At 35.2% G+C, this 24,993-nt stretch overlaps 1 protein-coding gene across 3 annotated transcripts in view; it reads left to right on the top strand.

Annotated features, from left to right (window-relative positions):
• Positions 1-19,477, top strand: part of SCYL2 (SCY1 like pseudokinase 2) — a 30,051-nt gene extending 10,574 nt beyond the window's left edge. For 2 of the 3 annotated variants that reach the window (XM_083860536.1, XM_083860537.1), the window contains exons 4-18: positions 1,551-1,695; positions 2,357-2,506; positions 3,130-3,351; positions 4,225-4,341; positions 5,671-5,796; positions 7,279-7,455; positions 10,759-10,881; positions 12,133-12,246; positions 12,709-12,841; positions 15,103-15,221; positions 15,831-15,931; positions 16,469-16,535; positions 16,659-16,745; positions 17,883-18,002; positions 18,598-19,477. In XM_083860536.1, the coding sequence (XP_083716662.1) occupies positions 1,551-1,695; positions 2,357-2,506; positions 3,130-3,351; positions 4,225-4,341; positions 5,671-5,796; positions 7,279-7,455; positions 10,759-10,881; positions 12,133-12,246; positions 12,709-12,841; positions 15,103-15,221; positions 15,831-15,931; positions 16,469-16,535; positions 16,659-16,745; positions 17,883-18,002; positions 18,598-19,248 (2,452 nt within the window). In that variant the 3' untranslated portion in view covers positions 19,249-19,477. The remainder of the gene's footprint in view (positions 1-1,550; positions 1,696-2,356; positions 2,507-3,129; positions 3,352-4,224; positions 4,342-5,670; positions 5,797-7,278; positions 7,456-10,758; positions 10,882-12,132; positions 12,247-12,708; positions 12,842-15,102; positions 15,222-15,830; positions 15,932-16,468; positions 16,536-16,658; positions 16,746-17,882; positions 18,003-18,597) is intronic. The other variant, XM_083860538.1, reaches the window with a different exon arrangement.
• The last annotated feature ends 5,516 nt before the right edge of the window (positions 19,478-24,993 follow it).

Genomic DNA, 24,993 nt, shown 5'->3' with positions numbered 1-24,993 from the left:
ATTACCTCCTAAGGTAAAAAAAATAAACGGCCATCTTTTTATTCCCTCAAAACAGCCGTAATCAGAGTTTGTTATGAAAACCACCAAATAACTGTTCCCTAGGTATTTTCTATCATCTGTGCCTTAGCCATAACTAAATGGATAAGCTAAAGTCAGACTGTAAATAAACGACTTCATCTTTCTATGTTTTCATTTTGACTTGTATTTATAACAGAAACAAGTTTTATAGCTCTAGTCATATTAATAGAAACATGAAAGGTATGTCATTAACAGAATGGTAGGGAGGAAAGCAGGCAAAAAATAGTTTCAGGTTGGCTGACACTTAGCATTCAATGTATTTTACTTTTCAGATGTTTTTGTTTTAGAGAGGCAGTGGACAAAACTAAAATCCAGATCAATAATAAGAGATTTGCATATTTCAGCAGCCTTATTTTAATTCAAAGGTCAAGCTTGTTAATTATTGAAATACTTAAAAAATACATGGTAGTTTCATGCTGAGACGTGTCTTCTGATGCATTTATGGAGTGATCAAAAAGTTAGTCTCTGTATTCTTGCCTATAACTTTATATTCAAAAAGCTATCTTTGTTACTGTTACTCGATTTCTGTTTTCTATGTTCATACCGACGCAGTATTTAGTGTTCTCATGAATTAATGATCCTTAAAGCAGGTATGTGTGCTACCATCCATGCAGTGCTTTCTCAAAAAAACCCCTTTAAAACAATTAAGGAGTGAATTGCAATGGCTGTCCAGGGCCTCCACCACTGTGCAGAGCAGTATGAAGAATGTGGATGTAAAGAATGACTCTGTCTGTACTGCATGAAGTTTGTGAAATTGAGACATATATTGGTTTCAGGGCTAATTTTGAAATTTGAAATTTTGACAGTGTTATGGCCAGTCCTTATATGTGGAAGTCTGCTTCTTCTGTGCTTTTCAAACCCAATTGACTCAAAAATGCATAAGCAAGACCATTAATTTTCATCAAGAAAAAGATCAATAAAATAGTTTAGAGAATGGTCACTTCACATGCAAACTGCAATTCATATAACAAGCATATTTGTGTTTTGCAGATCTTCTTCTCTATCAGTTGTCAAAGTAAAAGAGTATTCAGGTGCTGCCTTATATTGATTTAGTTTCTGATCATTGTCTGAGCTCATTAAGTACTGCTTCAGTCAGGGACATGTTAGTTTTAGGCATAGGTAGAAGTTTGATTTTTCAAGTTTCAATAGTAGTAAGAATTATTTGATCAATTTTTCCTGGATCAGGACAAGAAAAACATTGCTTTTTTTAAAAAAATTATGAAGCATTATGTGAATCATTAATGATTTATGTGAATGTTGGAGAATTCTAGTATTTTTTTAAACTTCAGACATTTATGTGTTTCTCTTTGCTGTAATATTAAGATAATTCAAAATCTGAATTATAACATGGCTTTTGGTAGCACCAGGTGCTTTGGCAATGTATAGTATAGTGTTTGTATGGTTCTTTATTTGCAGTCAAGAGATATATTACATTTATGTACAAGAATTTTTTTAATGCATTTCCTATACAGGGATTGTTTGGCATTTTGTACAGAACCAGTCTGTGCAAGTTTAGCTAATGTTCTTGGCAGCTGGGACAACCTACCTTCTCCTTTACCATCAGACATTAAAGAATACAAACTTTATGACGTGGAGACCAAATATGGTTTGCTTCAGGTATGGTACAGGTTGTCTTTATAATTTTTTTCTGCTTTTAGTATTAATGATTTTTTTTTTTAATGACATCAGTGCACTGCCAAAGTTTTATCTGCCTATAGTAAATCAAATAATAGTGAGGTGAGAGATATTAGTGCCCTGATCACTCTAAGTGTAAGAGATGATAAACGCTAGAAGCTCTAAGGTACTACTTGGTTTTTTTGATTGTTCTTTTTTTGATTTTGACATGTAAAATAGAAAATTCAATTAATTTTTATTTTCCATGTAAATGTCTATGCTACAGCTGCCTCTTCCATATGTGAATCTTTACGTTCTGTGGAGAATCATTAGCTCCCAGGTTTTGTTTGTTGAAGATGTTGATCAGCTTCATAAAAATATTTTTGTCCTTCTGAGATGATGTGGCCTGAAGGGAGAGGGGAATGCACCATCACACTTGTGCTGTGATAGTTAACTGACATTTGTAATCTCACCCGCTGATTACCCATCTGTGTTTAATTTCCTTCATGCATAATTTTTAAGACATAGGCTAAAATAGTGATGAAAAATTGTTTCTTAGTTCACATAGGAATTTGACTGTGACCATAACTACAGAATTTTTGTAAATGTCTTCTAGGATGTTTGGGGAAATAAGTAACCTGAAATAATGATCTTTTATGGACAGGTTTCTGAAGGTTTGTCATTTTTGCATAGCAGTGTCAAAATGGTCCATGGAAATATTACTCCTGAAAATATAATTTTGAATAAGAGTGGAGCATGGAAAATTATGGGCTTTGATTTTTGTATCCAATCAACAAATCCATCCGAACAGGAGGTAATAAACTTTATATTTATCATCATTTAATTTCAAATTCAGGTGTTTGCCTGAAACGAGTTTCATGATCTTGCATTCCAGTATAGAACCCCTTATTTAATATTCACCTCTGTATTTTGTTGGCCAAAAGTTAGAACATATGGCACAGATCTGGATTGAAGTGCTGCATTTGATGGATGGTCTTAGAAAAAGAGCCTGAGTGGGCTCAGTGGGTTCACAGTAGACTATACTGTGAACTATACTATACTACACAGAGGCTGGAGCTTGTGCCACTTCTGCTCCTCTTCATATCGGAGCACATGCAAGCCTACCTAACTTAGTGTTCTGCCTGGTTGCTACCTCTTAAAATGAATTCCATCATAGCTCATGTTTTCCCATTACAGCAGTGCTTTGATTTTACATGACGCTTCCCAGCTCTAGTAGTCAGATAAAACTGCTTCAGCTAATCACTCTAAGCTACAGACAGAGATCCTTAACAGTTTTGCCTTACTCTGTTTCTGTTTGATTCATAATTGAATTTGAGTGGCTTAATTATTTTTCTCTACTTGAGTTTATTTTCAAAAATGGTCTTTAAAAATCCTTGATAAATGTGCTTCCTTTTACTTCTCATACTTCTCTTGTAGCCGAAGTTTCCTTGTAAGGAATGGGATCCAAACTTACCATCCTTGTGTCTTCCAAATCCTGAGTATCTGGCACCAGAATATATTCTCTCTGTGAGCTGTGAGACAGCCAGTGATATGTACTCTCTGGGAGCTGTTATGTATGCAGTGTTTAATAAAGGGAAACCAATTTTTGAGGTCAACAAGCAAGATATTTATAAAAGCTTTAGTAGACAGCTTGATCAGGTATTTGTTCTTTTTATGACTATTGTTTGTTGATTTTCATATTTGAAAGTTATTTTCATATTTTACACATATTATTACTGTAACATAGATTTAAATATTGAGAACGCTAACAGTGTTCCAACATAAACCATCTGACAATGGTACCTTACCCTGCATACTGTTGTTACAACAAAAAAAAAAATCACAGCAAAATTTGAGAAATAAAAATATCTTTAGAGGAGGGTACATGTACCAGCTTCATAAAGTAAAAATAGTATTTTTCATCTGATTTCTCTGTAAACCTGTTGAATGCTGGTCTTGTGAAATAATGCTTACCTGTTGGGGTGAACAGTATGAAACACCTGGCAGTGAATTACCTATGTAGGACCATTGAAGAGGGCTGGGTTTAGAGTGATTTGATCACTTGACATGGCAGTTGGTATCCACTTAGCTATCACTATTTCACATTCTTTGTGGACTGTGAATATTAACAGAAGACAGTGTCGCAGTTAATTGGATTAGCTGATCTAATGTCTGTTCAAATGCAGGTTTTCTTTATTGTAACTTCTTTGGGTACCCGTTGCCACACAGTATGTACTGTGTTTTAATGTGTATAGACAACACCTTAGATAATGGTATTTGCCTGTTTAAAATACCGTGTTTGTATTCTCTGATAACCTGAACTACAATGGGAAGTGGAAAAAACAGGAGTGGGATCTAAACCGGGTAGGCTTTTGGGAAACAGAAGAAGACTGTGAGCAAGAAGGGAGGGATATCAAACATGTGGGTAGAGAAACCATCAAGAGAACAAAGTATAGGCCTGTTATAGATTGGAAATAGTTACCTGCAGGATTTTCTGACTTCATAATGTACATGCTTGAATTGCTTCCACAGCTGAGCCGTTTAAGCTCCAGTACTCTTGAGAACATTCCTGAGGAGGTGCGTGAGCATGTAAAGCTACTCCTAAATGTAGCTCCAGCGGTCAGACCGGATGCAGATCAAATGACTAAGGTCAGTCCATGGAAAATACAGTAACCGTAGGAAAAAGAGAAATTAGTGTTTGATTTGTAGAGGTATTTAAAAATGTTTTCTGCTAATCATTTTAGTTGAAATGTTAAATATTTTTTAACCATTTAGATGTAATGTTAGTTGATGCCAAAAGTTATCCTTATTTATTTATATGGAAGAAGTGGTTGTTGAGACAGAATTTTGAAAAATTATTAAATTATTCAATGTAACACTGTTTTATTCATTTCCATACAGTTGGAAGCTTTTCTTTGCTATGATTTTATACAGTTTAGTCTTTAAAACTATATTGGAAAGATTTGAAAGTGAGAAAATGATAAAGGGCGATAAGCATAAGGATTAACTTTTGGCATATGATTTTTGATATATTCTTAAGTATGCAGAACAATAAACTATATTCAGAAATTATTTGCCCTTATAAACCAAAATTTAATTGCAAGTAGAATATAATTTAAGTTTTAATTTGGCAAAGCTGTTGCTGCATTTTCCTGTCTGGAAATATAACTTAAAGCATTGTTCTTCCCTTGTCTTATGCCCCATTTTCTCCAATCTGATAGCCTTTCAGATTCCTGCTTATAGGTTTGTTTTGCTAAATGATTTTATTCTTTTGCTGTGATGTAAAAAGACGGTATGCAGATACAGAAATCAGTGTTTTAACTGTTGAAAGAAGTAGTGGGTGAAGAAGGGAGAGGGAGCAGGCGATGGTTTTGTCCACCTATATGCTGAAAGATGGGAGTGAGGGAATTGGCAGATATTTCTCAGGTATCAACTTGGTTGTCTGAAAGACTACAATAAACAATCTGTAAATGGTTGCATTAAGCAGTGTGGTTTTATAAAGACATTGAGTCTCTTTTACCATATCTGCACACAGAATCATAGGATAGAGATATCAGAGTATCCAGGGGTTTCTGGAGTTTCCAGGGTTGGGAGCCAGATGTGGATGACCTAGTAGGTAATCCTCTGTTGTAATATAATATAGCAGAATTATTCCTAGAAAAACATTTATTTGAAGTTTTTATTTTTTGTTACTTTTTTTGTAAGCCACTTACTGTATATGAAATAATGTTTTAACTTAGATACAGTTAATATGTTAGTTTTTGAAAAATGCTAGGAAAATTCTGTCTTACCTGTATCTGAATATTATACTACTTGGTATGTAAAAATTTAATTTTCTAATTGTTAGTTGCAGACATATCATTGTAAAGGCTTACTGTCATGCATCAAAAGGGTAGATAGATGACTATATTTTGGAATTATTGTAGCAGTGTCAGTATTTTCCCCCTCCAGATCACAATCTTTTAATCTTATTTTTAGATACCATTCTTCGATGATGTAGGAGCAATGACGCTTCAGTATTTTGATTCATTATTTCAAAGGGATAACCTGCAGAAATCACAGTTTTTTAAAGGACTACCAAAAGTTCTGCCAAAGCTACCTAAGGTATGTCTGAATTATGATATTTCAATGACTTGGAATAGCAAGTTTGAAAATACATGAACATCTTGTTAGCATTTTGACTCTTGGAATGCTGGACTTCCTGTAGCATTGTACCATAATAGACTGCCATGAGACTGTCAGAATAGAGTAGAAGGAAATAAAGGGAGATTAGAACATACTTATTCTGGAAGTATTCCTCAGCAAACAATAAATGGAAAATGGCAAAAAAGCCAAATAAAGAAACCATCATTTGCATGTCCTGTTGTAATTCATCCCAGTTTGAAAGGAAGTTGTCTTCTCTCCATTTACAAGGCTTTTTCTGTGTTTCCAGATGCCACCATAGCTCTTTGAAGCCATTTTGCCACCTTTTCTTCCTTTAAGATTACTTCAAGATTTTTCATAGCAAGGCAGTGCTTTAATGTTGAATGATACAAAGCTTCCTTCCTTCAGTAGACTAAGCGCTTTATTGTCCTGGCAGTGCTCAGAAATCTCAAAGGCAAATGCCTGTCATTATATATTTCTCCTGTGTAGTGTTAAGCACTATGTCTAGACTGGCTCCCTTTTCTTTTCTTACCTTAATTATATAAGCCAATATACATATGTGATTGAAAAGTAGTATTAGTTTAATACGTAATAGAATATCTGAGCTTCTCATCAGTGCATTAAATTTCTTTATTTTTAATTCTGTTTTGCACTACAAAGTGCAACGTTTAGTGTCCATATTTAATACTATATTCTTTTTAATTTAGTAATTTTTTCCTTTGATCAGAAATGGTTGCTGGTTTGAATTTGGAAATGGATGGCATGTATTTAACCTAACTTTAGACACCCACTGAATGACCAAATAATTTTATTTTTTTCTGTCTTGAAAGTATATTTTATGAGGGGAAGTGACTGTGCCCTTCAACCATATATTTCTGTTTATTGACTTCAAAAGCATTTAAGGATGCCTAATGCTACAGTAGACATCCACAGTTTAAATAACTGTTTCATCAGCAGAATCCTATTTAGGGAATGTATCTGGAGTTTTACAGAGAGGTATAGTAGGATTATGTGTTTGTTCAGTGAATAATCAGGAAAACAGAAACAGTAACAGAAAAAAGTTACGAATTTGGAGGGTTTATGGGATATTTTTAAGGGTCTTTTTAGGGTCTTTTTAAAGAAAACATATAGAGTATGGTTTTCATAACCTGTGTGTGGCTCCAAGTGCTATTTTCTGTACAGTTAATTACTTTTTGTTGATCTTCACAGTTGTTAAAGTCTTCATTTATGTTTTGAGTGCATACAGCGAAAATTAAGCAGAGTAGCACAGTGTAAATTAATTACAGTGTACTGTGCAAATAGGAGACCAAAACTGAAAATTATCTACCTATTTTATTATAAGTATCAGGCTAATACAAAAGCTGCTGAATTGGCACAATGGTAACTTACATCAGTGCAGTACAGGATTCATGCTTTGTTTTCTTTTTTTTTTTTTTCTTTTAGCGTGTTATAATTCAGCGAATTTTGCCTTGCTTGACTTCTGAATTTGTGAATCCTGATATGGTACCCTTTGTCTTGCCTAATGTTCTCTTAATTGCTGAGGAGTGCACCAAAGAAGAATATATCAAACTCATTCTACCTGATCTTAGTCCTGTTTTTAAGCAGCAAGAACCAATCCAGGTATGTTAATATTATTCATATTACAATTTTTCTCTTTGGTTTTGTTTTCCCTGAAAAAATGACTAATTGCTCTATTTCCCTTTTCTAGCTTCACACACATTGCCCAGTCTGCTCTATTGTTGTCCTGGCAGTCAGTCTTGATTCATTCAAAATAGGTTTTTCCAGGAAATTCTCAAAGCCTCTACCTCTTCTTGTTTGGATGGGTTCTGAGGGTATATTCCATTTATAGATGAAATGAGATTTGCAAGAGAGGTTTAATTTACCGCTTGGTTTTGATTGTAGAAGATATATTTGTAAGCATTTCAACACTTACCTGGTTAATCTGAGCAGGGTTGTACAGTACAGTGTTTGCATATATTCTACCAGTAGATGAACTGTGGGGTTTTTTGGTTGGTTTTTTCTTGTATCCAGTTTGCTGACATTGGGATCATGGGGTGGAAAAATTGTAGCTTTGACACTCTCTAAGAAGTGCCATTTATTCATACTAAGAGTAGTATTTATTTGAGGACTGTGCAAAAATTTGTGAAATTCGTTTAGTTTCTGTTTGACAAATGTAATGTGTAAGTAAAATATGCTGTGTTAGTATAAAAGTATTAAAACATAATTGTTACTGTAAAGGAGCAAAACTTTGTATCCTTTTGTCATCACAATGATGATTTCTAAGATATCTGTCACAAAGTAGGGCATTGTGCCTCCACAGATGAGAGACATTGGTATGCATTTCTTCTAGCTCACTCCTGTGCCATTATTTTTCTGCAGAGCACTTAAAGGGCCAGGTAAACATAGCAGACTTTTTACTTCTGGGTTTCAGAAAACTGGATCAGAGAACTGTATTATACTGTGGAAGGGGACAGCTGTCTAACTGATACCTCAGGAAATTTGAACGACTTAATGCTGTTTATACTTGGTACACTGAAGCTTTATGTTAGCTTTTTTGTCTTGAAAATAATCAATGTTTAACCAGCCAAAAGCCAGTGAACATCTCATTTGTGCTGTGTCATCCTAAAAGGTAACTCTGTGTTCTGCTGCGTTTAACATTAGATTTGTGACACAATCCTTGCTGCAAAGAGTTTGTAGCAAAGTTACATCTGGAGCATAGTGGACACAACAGCTGGTTTATATCTTGAGAGATGAAGGAGACAAAATACAAATGGAATCAGCTCATAGAGATGGAGCTTTGCAAAGTTTTTCTGTGACTATCTAGACTCTATTAAAATTCTTATGCTGGTATTTTAAATGCAAAGTACTACATGGTTTATTCAACTGTTATTGCTATGGTCTTTTTAGTATGGCAAAGTTTAAATAATCCAGGTCATGTTTTCAAAGTTAATATATCAGGAATTCTGGAAAAAATACAAATGTTCAGAGTGCCAGAGGATAGAATTCCAGGTCTGACTATCTTAGTACAAGGCAGAAATGTGCAGTTTCTGTGTGCTTGTAGCTCCTGGAGAGGGGCTTTCAGGGAAGATGCCCTTATCTCTTCCAAACACTCTTTCAAGATGTTACAGATTTGTATAAGGGGCCTGTTGCTTGACTTTAGTAGGATTTTCGAATTAGGAAATGAATGTATCATAGGAAAGCTACTCTAATTAGTATGAAGAAATTGTTAGCTAGTGCTCACAATGTCTTTTTGTGAAAATGGAATATTTAGATAAATTTATTCTTGGGGTTAGTGTGGAGTATCATGTGCTGTACCTTAACATCCTAGCTTATTCTGATGTAGCTTTCCAGATAAACACTTAATTTGTATCTACAGGGTTCCATAGACAGTTAGCATAGGCTGTGCTGTAAATTCATTTTCTAATTCACTACACAGAAGTGTTCCCTGGCAAGTACTGGACACTGCATTAATGAATGAAGCATTATTACTTAGAGTACAGCTGCTGTTAATTGCTTATTAAATGGTGTGTGAATCTGTGACTGTACCTTCTTAATTTTTACCTAAATTGATAAAAAGTATCAAATAGGATCCTAGCAGCTTAAACATAGAAACTGTAATCTCACAGGATTACATTATTAGGGTTGCTAGAGAAGAACAAATGTTTAGAGCACATGTAGGTCTTAAAAATTCAATTTTAGGATATTGAAGAAAACTGTAAAATCTTGCTTTAAAACTCATCTCATTCATTTCCCCCTGATTGTCCCAAATATGGGTTATTGCATCAGACTGAATGTTCATGGAATGAATGAATGATTGTCTGTGTGTGTGCAGTTTGGGAAATCATAAATACCCGGTAAAAACCACATATTAGCTGTATTATAAAAATCCATTTTTTCCCTGTAAAGAGAAGGGGGAATAAATAGAAGGGAGAAATTTATAATGAGGTCTTGGTGCATTTCTCTTTCTACACTTCAATGCTTCTGTTTATTTGACATAGAAGTACTGATTGCCATATATTTTTAGACAAAAATTTAAGTCTTCCTATAAAATACTTGGCTTTTTGTTCTAAATGTAATACTTTTAAACATAATTTATCCATCTAGTTTAACCTATTTTCTGAAAGTTCTGATGTCAGTGGATAATCACTGTACCCTCTAGCACCTGTCTGAGCTGTGATATGAGTCTTATGAGTTACATAATGCTCTGTATTTGAGACTAAGCTGGGTGAGTGATTTAGAATAGTGTTTAACTTTTAGATGGCTAATCTTAAGCAAGATGGATCCCACTATGTATAGGTGCTGTTCTAGTGTTACTTTTTCAGTTAATGTGATGTGAATATTTTGTTATAGATTTTTTATTTTATTTTTGATGCACAATTTCCATGTTAAATAGAATAAAGGCATTTTTGTCCATTTATTAGCCATAATATTTTTATTATGTCCCTATTTTGATTTTAGACACATGGAATACAGCTTGTACATGCGGAGTTGTGATCAAGTGCCTTGAGGACAGAATTTGAGTTATAGTTTTTTTGAAGTTTAGCTTTTGCAACAATGATACGTGTCTAAAGATTTTCTGTGGGTGTATTCTAACAATAAAGAGAAACAAGAACTACTTAAAAGTTCTTGTAACTAGAAAAAAAAAACTCCTTACCAAGTCATTATGATCTGTTATTTCAGAAGAGTCGGTCTAGAACATGCATATTTTGTTTGATTTGTATTTGCTGTATTTAAAATGCAGTAACATGTCAAAGTGTTTTTTGTCTTCCATGCCTTCAGGCAAGCAACATGGTAAGTGATCACATTTACTGAGTTATAAGAAAACTTCTGAAGTTTTTTTGATACGATACAACATATTTTAAATTGTAAATACATCCTTTGCAGTTAAAACTTTTGGCTTCTGAATTGTCTTTCTTTGAATAGATATTGTTAATCTTCCTGCAAAAAATGGACTTGCTTCTAACCAAAACTCCACCAGATGAAATAAAAAACAGCGTTCTACCGATGGTTTATAGAGCCTTGGAAGCACCTTCAATTCAGATCCAGGTATAATAGTTGCTGCCTTTATTTAAAACCTTCTTTTTCCTCTTTCAGCTGACATGCCAACTGTTTGTATACTTGTTAAGTCTGTTGACTTAAAAAAACCCTATAAAACTATGTAATATGCCTGAAGTTGAAAGAGACAAATGCTTTATTAAAGAACATTTGTTTCTGGTAAACTAAAATTTAGTTCCCTTGTTTTCCAGGAGGGTAACCACTTGGTTGTTGTTCTAATACTCTTATCTTAAATTCTTACTCGTCACCATAGCAGAAAGTAGGATATACATTTATATTTCACTGCCTGTCAGCAGAAACCATGCAGGCATGCGTGCTCGTACCAGTCAGTGAGAGGTGGCTTATTCTGAGCCCCCACCGTTGAGAACATCAGTGCTGACAGTTACCTCAGGAGACCTGATGTGCTATAAAATCATACTAATACACATTCTCACAACTTTTTATATAGCCATATTTTTTCCCCCGTATGCTTTCTTTACCTTTCTAAGGTTCTTCTGGGGATTTTTTTAATCATTCAACTGCAATTAACTTCCAGTTATCCAAAAATGTTCAGGAGTGGGAGATAAAGAAGCAAGTATTTCTCAAAGGCAGTTTTAGATAATCAGATGTGACTTCTGCCTTTGCAAAGCCTTTGTAATATTAGGGACAAAGGTTTTTGTTTCTAAGTACCTGTCATGAGTTTCTTATTGCATCAGTAGCTTGGTTACTGAGGTGTTTACTTGCAACATGGACTTATTATTACTGTCTCTTATTTTTGAGATTGGGCTGAAATTGTGTGTTTATTTTTTCTCTGTTGCTAAAGTATGGTTAATCTTGACATGATATTTTATCATGCAGTCTATCATTGTACTGCAGTATTATTGATAGTACTCACTGAAATTTTCTTGATTTATATAGGAGATTGATAGTTTGATGTAGTAGAAGCTGGGTTTTATATAAAGGTGCTTCATGTAAATTCAAGATACTCTTGCTGTGTAAATATTATGAATTTATGAATTTTTTTTAAAAATCCATTTTCGAAGGTCCTGTATACATACCATGATGCTTTATTATTCTAGCTATATTTTAAAGTGAGTCTGATAGATTAAGAGCAGCTTAGTTGAACATAGTTCCTTAAATATTTCCTTAAGAGAAAAGCTTAGGAAGACATTTCAAACTAACTGGTATTGAGTTATATTAGTACTAATTTTATAATAGATATGCATGTTTCTTTTTAAACTTGTATGGATTTATTTTTTTTAGGAGCTTTGCCTAAACATAATTCCCACGTTTGCCAATTTAATCGATTACCCGTCAATGAAAAATTCATTAATTCCAAGAATTAAAAATGCATGTTTGCAAACATCTTCTCTTGCGGTGAGTATCATCGTAATCTTCTCTAGTGTTCTAGAGCGTGTTCTAGAAAATGTTGTAACCTTTAGTTACTTTGGGTTTACCATGTTGTATCTTTAAAGGAAAGCCCATCAATGGGTTCTGATTTCTTACTTAAAATTTTTTCAAAGAACTTCTTAAAAGTGCAAAAGCACCATTTCTTTGCTCTAACAATTTTTAAGTTAACAGCTTACCATGTTAATAATATTGTAAAAATTACGTAAGTAAGCTCCACAGTAATACACATTGACAATGTTTGTCATGCAGAAAGTTTTTGTGAGCATAAAAACAAGTGGTTTTCTTTCATTATATATTATATTATACAAAAGCATTTTTTACCTTGTCTTGAATTTTTCAGTACAAAGATTTTCTCATGAGTTTTGTAAAGTTGTTTTGGGTTTTTTTCTATAAATAAAGAGTTTGTTTAATTCTTATCATTCTTCACAGGTCCGGGTAAATTCACTAGTGTGCTTGGGCAAGATTTTGGAGTACTTGGATAAATGGTTTGTGCTTGACGATATTTTACCTTTTCTACAACAAATTCCATCAAAGGAACCTGCAGTGCTCATGGGAATTTTAGGTAACTAATACTTCCAACTTTCGCTTTTGTGCTTTGATGTTATAAATCCAAGAGCTTTCTGTGTTATCGCTGAACACGTTTCCATAGTGTATCCCTAAAATGACTGTTAAAAGCTTTCTGGTTCTTGCATATGTCCCTGTTCAGTTACCTTATGTATGACATTTGAGCACTAGTTTTAGTCTTCAGGGCCTGGTGCAGTTCTGAGTATTCATTGAAGTTCAGGGGCTGTGACACATGGACTGGGTGCTCCACAGAGTCAGAGAGGCTGTTTTCTTCAGAAGAATACATGAACTGTCATCTTTCAGATGCTGGAGCTTTTGAGATGTTACTGTTGCCTTCTTCTACCCCTCTTGTATAGCAGATGCTATAAGTGATGGTGTACAAATCTCCTGTTCTTTACTGCAGGTTTTGTTAGACTCCTTTTGTTGGATGTTTAGGCACACAGTTGTGCCTGTGTGCAGAGGTGGAACACAGTCTGGGTGAGGTCTCACAAAATGACTAACAAAACCTAATGGCTTGGTACTTCTGGAAGGGGAGACCTCCCTCCCATTTGAGCTTTCCTACTGCCACTTGGTGCTTGCCTATCTCAGGGTGTGATTTTAGCAAATTAAATGGGCTTAAGGAGTCCAGCTGACCAGAGCCACTGCCAAGAATGAGGTGTGACTGCTTGGCCAAGTCTGGAAGACAGTGACTATTTCTTCTGCTGACACCAAAGTGGTGTAGACCAATTCTAACAGCTGAGCTGAACTGCCAGTAACCATCATTAAACACTCTACTAATATGTGATGGCAGCATTATTTTTATTTGCTTAAAAGCAGCAAGAAGGCATCTTACCTGCACTGATTTAAAGCTGCCTGTTTCCCATAATCCTTGCAACTTTGACTTCTATTTGCTATCTAAGAATAAGGGATGCTATTTTTTGCTTTAGCTGTGTTAATTCTTAATTCTACTCAGATACAGTGAGTAAGTGAATCCTAGTTTGGAAATGATGGGCTGAAATCAGTTTTATCTACTCAGGCTCTTTTTTCTTCCAGAATCATACCATCCTTCACCTTCTTTGTCTTGGTGACAGCTCTGTTCTGCTACTATAGAAAGTGAGGAAAGCTGCTGTGTCTTTTATGCTAATATGTTCCGTGTTTGCCACCAGAGCTGGGCTATTTAAGCAGAAGACTCTTCCTGTCAGAAACGCTACAGAACTTTTGGGCTTAACACTGGGTCTCTCATGCCTGTCAGGATTCTTTCTGTGATTTTAGAACAGATGAAGATTATGCATGAGTTCTGATACTATGTGTAACAGCCCAAACCTTCTAGTTAACAGTGTTTGTAAAAAACCATCAGAGAGCAGGATGATAGTTAGTCCTAGCTACTTGTAGTGTGGCAGGAGAGGACACATCCTTAGTTGATGCAGCTTGATTTCTGAAGCGGCACTGTGTCACTTTGTGGCAAATCACTTGCACATGATCTATTCAAAGATGCATTTTCTCAGATAATTGGCCAGAACAATACATTGACTAATACCAGGTTTCATAACTGCGAAGTATGACTTTGGACATCCTCTTGTTCTGAACTGTAGCAAAGCCTCTTGCTGTTTGTTGTTGATCACTACTTAGCTGTTGGTGTCCCGAGCTGCTTTACCGGCTAGCTTGCTCTCTCACCAACATGTAAGGAAGGTTTGGTGGGTTTGAACCTCAGGCTGCAGTGTGATCGATGGCATGGAAGAAAAGAGTGGACTCTTCATGTGGGTTTCACTAGACTTTATTCCATCCAGGGAGCTGCCTACGTGCAAAAGTGAGCTGTGGCCCTCTATTCTCACCTTTAGTACCTGGAGGCGAAATCCTGAGCAGGGGAGAATCCAGAACCAATTGAAGAGGAGCAGGGGTGTGACCCAGAACAGGGAAACTTAACAGAACAATGAAGAAAGGTGGTACCTGAGTACCTTGCTGAATCACAGGGCATTTTCACTAGAATCTTCTAGATCTTTACAAGGTGATCACCAGGGAAAGACCACCGGGAGTTTGGGGATGGGGGTGTCAGAACACACCATTGTAAACAAATAACAAACCATCCAGAACTTTGGAAAACCCCAAAATGCACACTGCAACACTTAGGCTTTAAGATTCTCTTGGTCATGTTTGTCCCTGATTGCACACAAACACAGTGTTTGTTCAGATGATCAATACATGTACAAGTGTGCTACTTGGAGTTTCTTCACATTGTTTACCAAACTTAACTATTTCTGCCATTTTTATGTTCCATGTTAGGTATTTACAAATGTACATTTACTCACAAGAAGTTGGGAATTACCAAAGAACAGCTTGCAGGAAAAGTATTGCCCCATCTGATTCCTCTTAGTATTGAGAACAACCTTAATCTCAATCAGGTAGGAACATGACTGTTTTACATGCTTTGCCTTGACAGTTATCAGAGAATAAATTTAAACTCTTGTCATAAAAACATTCATCTATTACTGCATGTCTCTGTCTACTGTAAAAATAGACAATACCAAAACCCTTCCTAATTTTACTGTATTTCCATGTTTGAAGCTTGTTGTTTTTCAGCGTATTTAACTGATCTGGTGTAAAATTTCAAAATTAATACTGTCAACCTTCCAAATACCCTGCAAAAGCTGTTAGGTACTAACATAATAAGTATTGAAATAAAATGCTATGTTGCTGTGAAATATTGGGAAACAGAATAATAGGTTGGTTTGTTTGTTTGAAAATGAATCTGGTAATACTTGTCTGTGGAGGTTTTGTCTGCAGTGCCCCATTTCAATTTTTTTCCCCTGTATTTTTCCCTGTTTCAATGTGCACTCTGCTTGTAATTTGCTATCTAATGCGTGATAGTGAAGGTGGAGTATAAATTATTTAAAAGTCTGCACTTTATTTGGCACTATGTATTGTGGATTTATGAGGTATTACCTGCTAAGTTACACCTATCTGAATTCCATCACTGCAAAATCTAAACTTCTTATGTATTTCTTTTCCAGTTCAATTCTTTTATTTGTGTTATAAGAGATATGCTCAATAGATTGGAAGCAGAGCATAAAACAAAACTTGAGCAACTTCATGTCATGCAAGAGCAACAGAAGTAAGTGTTAATGTTTGTGTTGGAGAAGTAGTCATTTTTTGGGAAATGTTGAGAACTCTAGCCATAGCAATTAAAAAAATCAGGTAATTCTAAGTTCAGTAGTTAAGAATTACCTTAAATAAGCACAATGGTCAGAAGATCTGCTTCTATGTGCAAATTACTTTCCTGTAGTTGCTGAGAAATAAACCATACCAGAGAAACTTACACAGTGCAGCCTTTTAAAAGGCTGTGATATTTTAAAGTATTTGAAGCTATTTTATGGAGATATAAGGTGAGATTTCTCAGACAAAATAATTTGGGATATCTGAAGTCTGGGTCACCCTGCTCAAAGGCAGAAATGAAGACCACAGAAAATTGGTTGCAGATGTTTACTGTTTCTCAAAGAATATTTGCCAGTCTCCTGAAGGCATTATATAAAATTGGTTGCTCTCATAATGCAATTTTTTGGTATTATTTAAATGCAGAATAATGATCTGCATTGTTAATGTTGTAGATGTGATTGCAAAATTGTCTTGTAATACACTCTCCACTGTGTAGATCCTTGGACATAAGCAACCAAATGAGTGGGTCTGAAGAGGCAAGATCTAGTGGTACAGGCAATCAGGTAAGTAACAATATGTAACTTACACGTAGAACACTGAAATTTAAAATCACTTAGTTGATATTTACATAACCTTAAATTACAGTATTTCAAATAATGAAGGTTTTTTTCTTTGAACTTAAACAGATTGACAAGGTATTTAATAATGGAACTGACCTTCTAACTAGTGGATCTGATAGTAAAGAGAATGAGATGTCATCAATACAGAGAAAGGTGTGCTTTATTTTATTTTGTAATTCTTTTTTGTGTATTTGTCTAATACAAGGCTGATAGGGTTGCAGAAAACAAGTGTGTGTAAATATGTACCATATTTAAAGCTTTAGTAGAAAAACTGACTGCTTTTATGTATAGCACACCACCATACATAGTCACTTTAGAAGGTCCATGAAAAACATTCAAATCATATCCTTCAATTTCCATGTAAGCCTTTCCTGGAAAATAGCTTTGTACTAAGTAGGCAGCAATTCAGATTATAAATTTGTGGTCATTTTCTTTCTCTTTAATTATACATTTAAATGAAACTACAACTTTATCACTGGATTTAGGTAGGAAAAGCAAAATAGGAATCCTTATGATAAAATGACAAAGAGAAAGGAATATGCAATGTAGAATTTTAAGTAGTAGCAGAGACTAACTTTTACTGTACCTTTCAAAGATGAGTGAAAACAGTCAATATGTTGTTAAATACAAGACACGAAGGAAAAACATAGCATAACATAAAATATAAACAGTAATACAGTAAACACAAGCTTTAAGTATTGTAAAATTCTTTTCATACTAATAATTATGGAAATGGCTCCCCAGAATCTGTATGTTTTATAATTTCTATTTCTAGTTATTTGAATCCTCGTACTAAGGGGGAATGATTTAATTCTTTCATCCTTCATTATTAGCAAAAGTGGAGTTACAATCCTCAAAAGACTCTCGAGCAGTTTTAGAATAAAATTCCCTTTTCACCTCCATGGTCATTTGCATTTCTAGATCAAATTAGTAACCATATAAAAACAAAAACTGTGAAGAACACTTTTTCTTATGCCCAGTTTAAGTAAACTAAATTTCTTATGCCAATAAGGAAACAAAGCTAAAGTGGTTTTGTTGATATATCTCTTTTATTTGAGATCTGCACAAAATTCTCACTATGCTGCTCTTAATATTGTATTCATTGCTTTAAGTACTTCTAGCAATATTATAAATATTATAATAGATTTTGCTTATTGGCTTTCTCTTTTGTGTAAATAATTGTATTGTTTACCATATATTATTGAGATGACAGTGGTAGTATGAAATAAAAATATGAATGTCAGAATAACCATTTTGTGCAACTTACTATTAGTACTTTCCCTTTTAAAGGCGTCACTTACACTGGAAGAGAAGCAAAGGTTAGCTAAAGAACAAGAACAGGTGCAGAAACTGAAAAGCCAGCAACCTCTTATGCCCCAAGCAACTACAGTAACACCTCCAGTGAAGCAGGTGAGACAGATCAAACAACCGCACTGTTTCCATTGAAGCTCTGATGCTTTTTCAAGGGCCATGTGCATGTAGCATTTTTTTCCTCCTGTGAGTTACTTTTTTTTTTTTTCTGGTGGTACAATGGCACAGCTGAGAAAAGTTAAATTAAATTTTCACATGTCTTCCATTTGCATCATTAGCAGTATTCCCACTTTTTAAATTGCTAGAGTTGCCAAGGGTATCATTATTATCGGAAGGTCATTGTACCAGATAAGGGAAAAGGACGTACTAGGAAAGGTTTTTCTCTGAAGAGTTTATTAAGGAAATATATAAAGAATTTGGGGATAAGAATGGGGCATTTAAGCAAATAGTCACAGTAGTACTTTGTGCATAGTCCTAGATGTCAAATCAAAGCTGCATAACAAATAGTTCTAAGTAGCAAAGAACATAAGTAATGTAATTTCTCTTGTGTATTACTACATTTCATGCCCAATTCCATGCAGTGTATTCTAATTTCTGAAAAATTGTTGCCGGGTCTGCAGGGGTAATGATAAAATACGGTTGCCAGAGTGTCCATAGAGGAAAAACATTTAATTGGATTTTATGTGTTTTGCAGACAAAAGACTTGACAGATACCTTGATAGATAATATGGCATCTTTGACCAGCCGTCCTATCAACCAAGCTCAAGTTGCCTCTTCAAACAGCTTCTCTTCCGTTCCTTCTATGGGTGTTGGAATGGGATTTTCATCACCCATTGACAACACAAAGAGAAATATGACAAATGGACTAAATACAAATATGGGGTTTCAAACTGCTGGATTCACTATGGGAGCAGGTCTTGCTACTCAGAATTTCTTCAGTGGTCCAAGTACAGCAGGAGCAACCAAGATGAACATTGTACCACCTGCCAGTATGCCAAATTACAGTCCTATGAATGCTGCATCTGCAATCTCTCCACTCACACAGCAAAACAGACCCCCAGATATGTCTGCTTTAGATAATCTTTTTGGTCCTCAAAAACCCAAAGTTAGCATGAAGCAGTTGGCTCAACAGAAATCAAGCCAGTGGGTTAATCAGTTTGTGCCACCGCCAGGGTCCCCGAATGCGAGCAATACAGCCTTGGGACCTCAGATGAACATGATAGCACAGCCAGGCTTTGGTATACAGGGTAATCCTTTCTTTTCTCCTCAGAACTTTGCACAACCAGCAAACAAAATGACAAACAGCAGCTCAGCTAGCAATGACTTAAAAGATCTTTTTGGGTAAAATGTTTTGTTTTCTTCTTTCAAAGATTGGTGAAATTTGGATCATGGGTAAGCTGATTAACATCTTGGTTTGATTAATAAAAACTCGACTGGGGAAAACTTTCAACCTGGCAAAGTAAAGACTTTTGGACAGGAAAAAAGGCTGATGTTTGATTCACCTGGTACTGCAGTGGAATTGTGTAAGTGCAAAGTCATCTTACGTGCTAAAGATTTCCTGTCTCTTTACCAACATGAGAGTGCTGAAGGCAGGAGGCATATATTCAACTGAAAAAGAAGTATATAGAAATCATTTAAAGGTGTACTCAGTCAAATCCTATGAAATTTCCTACAAAATTTTGTTTCTCAAGTTCAGCAAAAATGCTTAAGGGGATAATGACACTATTGGATGCAAACCTGGAGAATTACTCATGTTGCCTGAATTTGTGTCAAGCTGTCATTTGATGATTTGAAAAGAGAAAATTCTTACACTGGCCCAAAAAATTTGATAGTCAAATTATACAGAGAGAACTCTAACCAATAACTCTGGGCAAGACTAAGAAGGGAGCATATTTTGACCTTTTTCTCTCATGTAAGCTAATGTAATGAATGTGGTAGTAAACTATAAAAAGATTTCATCAGGCGTAAGAAGTTGTTCTAAAATTTGGTTCAAGTTTGAGACAGAGTAAGGACACTGCTTTAAAGGTCATGCTGGTGTACAATCTCTTTTATAATGCCAAATCCTTGTTACAAGCCCCATAGCAAAAGCAACATACCACTTATGCAGGATTTTAAAATACATGTGGTGATTTCGTCGCATTTACTATATGTTCCATTGTTTTGGCCAATATGATACTGCTTCTAACTGATGTGAAAAAAAAATTGGAGTTGTGGAACCTCATAAGATGAATGTAAGTGTAAAATTCACGTGTCAACTGCCCCAACTGTGTAACTAAATGCACGTTATATAGTTACACAGGAAAATCTTGAATTAATTAATAATTTTTGGCTCGATTGAGACAATGAAAAAGAATCGCCTTATACAATTTGCACAGGGTTGTGTGAAAGAGCAGACTGCTGTAAATTGCCTTGACTAGAATGAACTAATTCATTTTAATTTTGGTTTAAATCAAGTCCTTATGAAGGATAGATTGACATGAAGTGATTTCTCAAATACGGATTTGTAAGCTCTAGAGTGTATGATAAATACACAGGTATTTCAGATCCTTTTTATTGTATTACTCTAAATTCAATAAAGGTCTCCAGAAGTCCAAATAGTAGTTTCTTCTACTTCCAGAAGGTGTATGTTCAGCTTGCCCATGGTGGAATCTCTGCTCTGTCAGATACTACTACTGTTGGGTTTTAACTTTTTTTTCCTAAGAATTTCAAGAGCTTTCTTACCTAGTATTTTGAAGACTATAAATGGTTATTTTGAGAAGGAAATAAGTAGTTTACCTTTTTTATGGAAAGCCTACCTGCATAGTTTTTCAAAGCCTTTCACTGAAGAAACTCTTACTTCATTTGCTGCTTAAGAAACCAAAGGGCCTTATGCTGTAAATATGACTTGTATTTTGTTATACTTCCACAGTTCTAAGCGGTGATAGCATTAAGCATATTTCTTAATCCTTTATGTATTATAGCTGCTGTGTTCTTCCTATTATTTTAAAATACCTGGGACCAATAAATTTGTGGTCTAGAAAACATGCCTAATACATTGTGATGCTTATGTGCTGTTAATATTCATGGTAAGCATTGTAGGTAATGTTAAAATATCCGTGTAGATTTAGGTACAATACTAAAACTGTTGAATTATTTAAGTTACAGTTGGTGGCACTCTATACTCTTAATCACGCTAATGTCTTCTTTTATGTCAACTCTTGGAAGCTGTGTTTCATTAGGGTAACCTAAGGCGAGCTTTTAAAGAATTACTTGAATCTGTATTCCTCTAAATTATTTGGAAAGTAAGTTTATGTTAAAAACAACATCTCATAGGACTTTACAATGTACTAAATTAATCCATCTATGGCAAAGGCAGTCTTAAAAGTCAGTGTCCTGATCTGGGCTTTCAGTCACTGATCTCTCTGGACTGGGAGTTTTACAGAACTGGATTTAGTTTAATCTATTGCAGGAAAAGTTAAGCGAAAAAAAAATTTGATCTGGTTTCGTATACTAAACTTCCTAAACTGTGTGGTTTGGGGTATGTGCTTTTGTCATGGGCTATATCGGAACATAATCTATTTTGTAAGAACAAAGTAAAAAAAAAATCTTACAGGTTCAAATTAAAAGAAGCTCTTTCATGAAGTGGTAATGCAATGGAATAAGGTCTTTATCTGATTCAAGCAATAGGACTTTTTTCCATTTATATTTGAGAACATAACTTTGATTTCTCTTGTTTGCTGCAATTTTCAGAATGTCCGGAGTAGAAGAACAACAAAGAAAACTGAAAAGGGTGCTCATAAAAGCTCTAAAGAAATCTTCTAGTTATTTAAAATTAAATATATATATATATATATATATAACTGCATTTAAAAGTAGTGAGCCCAATCCCTTTTCCACATAGATACTTCCTGCTTAGTGTGTGAGGAAACCCAGTGTGTTTGAAATTCCCGAATTATTTCTTCTTAACTTAAAGGAACGAGGACTTGCAAGAGGTAAGTCACCATGGCCATATGCCACTTGGCTCCTGCTACAATAGTTTTTCTTTAGGAAGCCTTGGCCAACCGATCACTCCACTTACAAGTCATCGTTCTGAGGCCCTGCAAGAGGCTGGAAGAATTGTTTTGTGGTAAGAGTGAATTGTTTGAGAGCAGCAATTGTGCTTCACATCCAAGTTTGTTTTCGGGAAAGACAAAGAGGAAGGGACAATATTACAAAGTGTGGGTATTCCAGGAGCCTCCTATGGCTGAATTTGCATGGAAAGCAGTGCTACATCCAGCTTGGCCTAAGCAGAGGGTCTACCTAGTCCCCCTGTAAAGTAAAATGGAGAACAGGTTGGAAACTGGTACCTGATTAAGAAACTACAAATGCTGTTAATGAAATAGTAACCTGATAATAAGTTATTCTTTACAATGCCTTGAGGAAGACTGTAAATTACACTAAATTTCTGCCCTTCATATTCAAGGTAATTTAAAGGAAAAAATGTGAAAGCCTGTCAGGTTATATCATCCCAGCACCCACTGTGCACCCGGTGTGCTCACCCACTGTGAGCATGTCTTCATTCTACTGTGGAAATGAGAATAGGGTCTGGGCTGAAGTGCCCAGCCCATCTAGATTACATTCGTTTGTGAAGGGGAGGTAAAGGGAAGGGACTAAGTTCCTATTCTTTAAGTGATTCATCTATATTTTTTACTATAAAAGTAAAAGTTAAGTGAAAATAGGTGCACATCAGTTGTGCTTTGGCTGCTCTGGTGTATGCCAAATGAACATGACTGCACCAAGACAACAGTGTTTTCCATATTAGAGCTGTTGGTTCCATTTGGGTTTAAGTATGAAAGTGTTTGAAGCATCTTTTCAAAACTCAGTCACAGAAAGCAAACTAATCCTGCTAGAGAGAAGGATTGTATTATAGAGGCTTGAAAAACCTCTGTTTTGACTGATGGAGAACCTTAAAAACTACTGAGTTTCAGATAAGCTTAGAAACGCCTAGTTCTGACTCTTGAGGGAAACTGGGAATGAGATGGCACAGGTGTCACTGGAGGAGGGAACTGATCTGTTCCTTTTCATCACACAAGTGGCATGAATAAGGCACAGAACAGCCCTTGGAACTTGCTTATGCAGGAGGCCAGCAGTACCAGTGGAGTCTTTTGAAAGGTAAAGGAGTCCGCCAGTTATTTGGGAGATGGGGAGAAAAATTTTACTGGGAGCATGGGTAGAATGCCCTAGTTTGTTTTAATGAAGATACCATGTTCTCCTCACTGTGAATAAGAAATGTTGTGGGGAAGTTGTGGCCTTACACAGGTCTTGGGTACCCCAAGAAAAAGGCTGAATTTTTGGATGTGTTGGTGCACAACATTTCAAGCCTTATTCTTTAAAACTTTCCTTTTGTGTTTTGTCTTTTTAGCAACAACTGGTTCACATTTATGTGGAACCTTAACAAATACCCTGATTGCCTTTTAAAGTACGAAAAATGTATATTGACTTCTGTATTATAAACCCTGTTGTAATGTTATCTGTGTCTGTAGATGTAGTGTGATTATATTTTAGATTATAGGACTTTTGGATTTTTCAGTTCAACTGCACCAAAAAAACAGAGACTAAATAAGAAGTTAGATATGAATCTAATTCCATAAAGCTTCCATACAGACTAAAAATTATATGATACTTGTGTTATCTGTTATAAATAGTACATGCTTAGTTTGCCTACTAAGTCACCTGTGTGACTTGAGCAGAAAAGGAAAGTTTTTAAAACATAAGTTTATGAACACTGGATTTTGGATTACTGGATCTTGCATTACAATTAAGCTTTTGGACTTTGGAGTGACCTTTGCTTATTGATTAGGGTTTTTTATTGTGGTTGGGTGGGATATTGCTGATTTGTGCCATTTCCAATGAAAGAAGCACAGGGAGGGGGAGTACAGAAAAAAATACCATGTTGTGTATGTAACCATTCTTTTTTTTTGTTAAGAGAGATGCTGCATTTTATATATACATTGTGAACTTCTCCTTTGGAAAGCTGTGAGGAAACCTATCTGGAGAATTTCAGATGAGTTAGATGATTTTCAAGTGAGGTTCTGCCTTGTACCATATCTTCGATTAGGTTTTGACTTCTTTGCAAGAAAATGACACAAGGCAGTAAAAATACACCAAATCCTCTTGCCTTTCAGGCCTCACCCTTGTGTCAACAAATAAGCCCTGAAGTTGTATTGTCTTTAAGTTCACTGAAACAGATCTAACTGCTGTACAGATTTCTGAGATGAAGCTGTAAATCAAAATGTGTTATAGTGAACTCAGGCCTTGTGCAAAATATTTAATACTTGTTTATTTGTCTAATTGTACAGTCTCTGTACTAGTGGCAGTTTTATGTTCTGGTTGTAAAACATTAAAATTCTCATGAGATTTATAAAGTGATACTGTTGTTGTGTCAGCCGTGATTCATAAATAGAACTGTCATAGCATGGCATTAATGTATATCTAGTTCATTGGACAGCTCTCTTAAAGCCAAAATTATTCTTGTATCAACTTGTAGATCAGTTACTTTAAAGCTATGTAAAAGGTACAGTGACAGTTTTGAGAAATACACATCACTTTGTACTCTGAATTAGGTTGCCTATGGAAATAAATGAACTTTTCATATTTTCACATTGGAAGATATTTTTATTGAAAATTTTCATTAAATTAACTAATACTAACTTCTGCAGAAAACTTTTTCCCTGTACATTTTGTTTCCCTGTACATTTTATTCCATGTAGTTTTGAGTTCATTTCTTAGAGGTTGCTGTCCAGACATTTGTAAAATATTATCACATACCGCCTTCATGCAGTGGGTAAAAGTTCTGGGAAAAAAACTGCCACACTAGATGCCTCTAAAATTAGCATTTACTTTTTCTGATGACACATAGTGATCTCAGTTTGCATTTTCACAGCTTGTTGACGCAGAAAACAGCCCTTCCTCTAAACCTGAGTATCAAGATATGCTGCTTTGTCAGGTTAGCTTGCCAGCACTCTGAAGGACTGTAGTTCTCAGGTTTTTGTATGGTATAAATTGTTCAAGTACAAGACATCTGACATACAAGACATCTGAATCTGATCAGAAGCATCATTGTTGGCCAGAG

This window comes from Zosterops lateralis (genome assembly GCF_965231275.1).
Source record: "Zosterops lateralis genome assembly, chromosome: 4".
Classification (NCBI taxonomy): Eukaryota; Metazoa; Chordata; class Aves; order Passeriformes; family Zosteropidae; genus Zosterops; species Zosterops lateralis.
The sequence above is the reverse complement of the archived record's forward strand: the minus strand, read 5'-3'. Positions and strand labels throughout refer to the sequence as shown.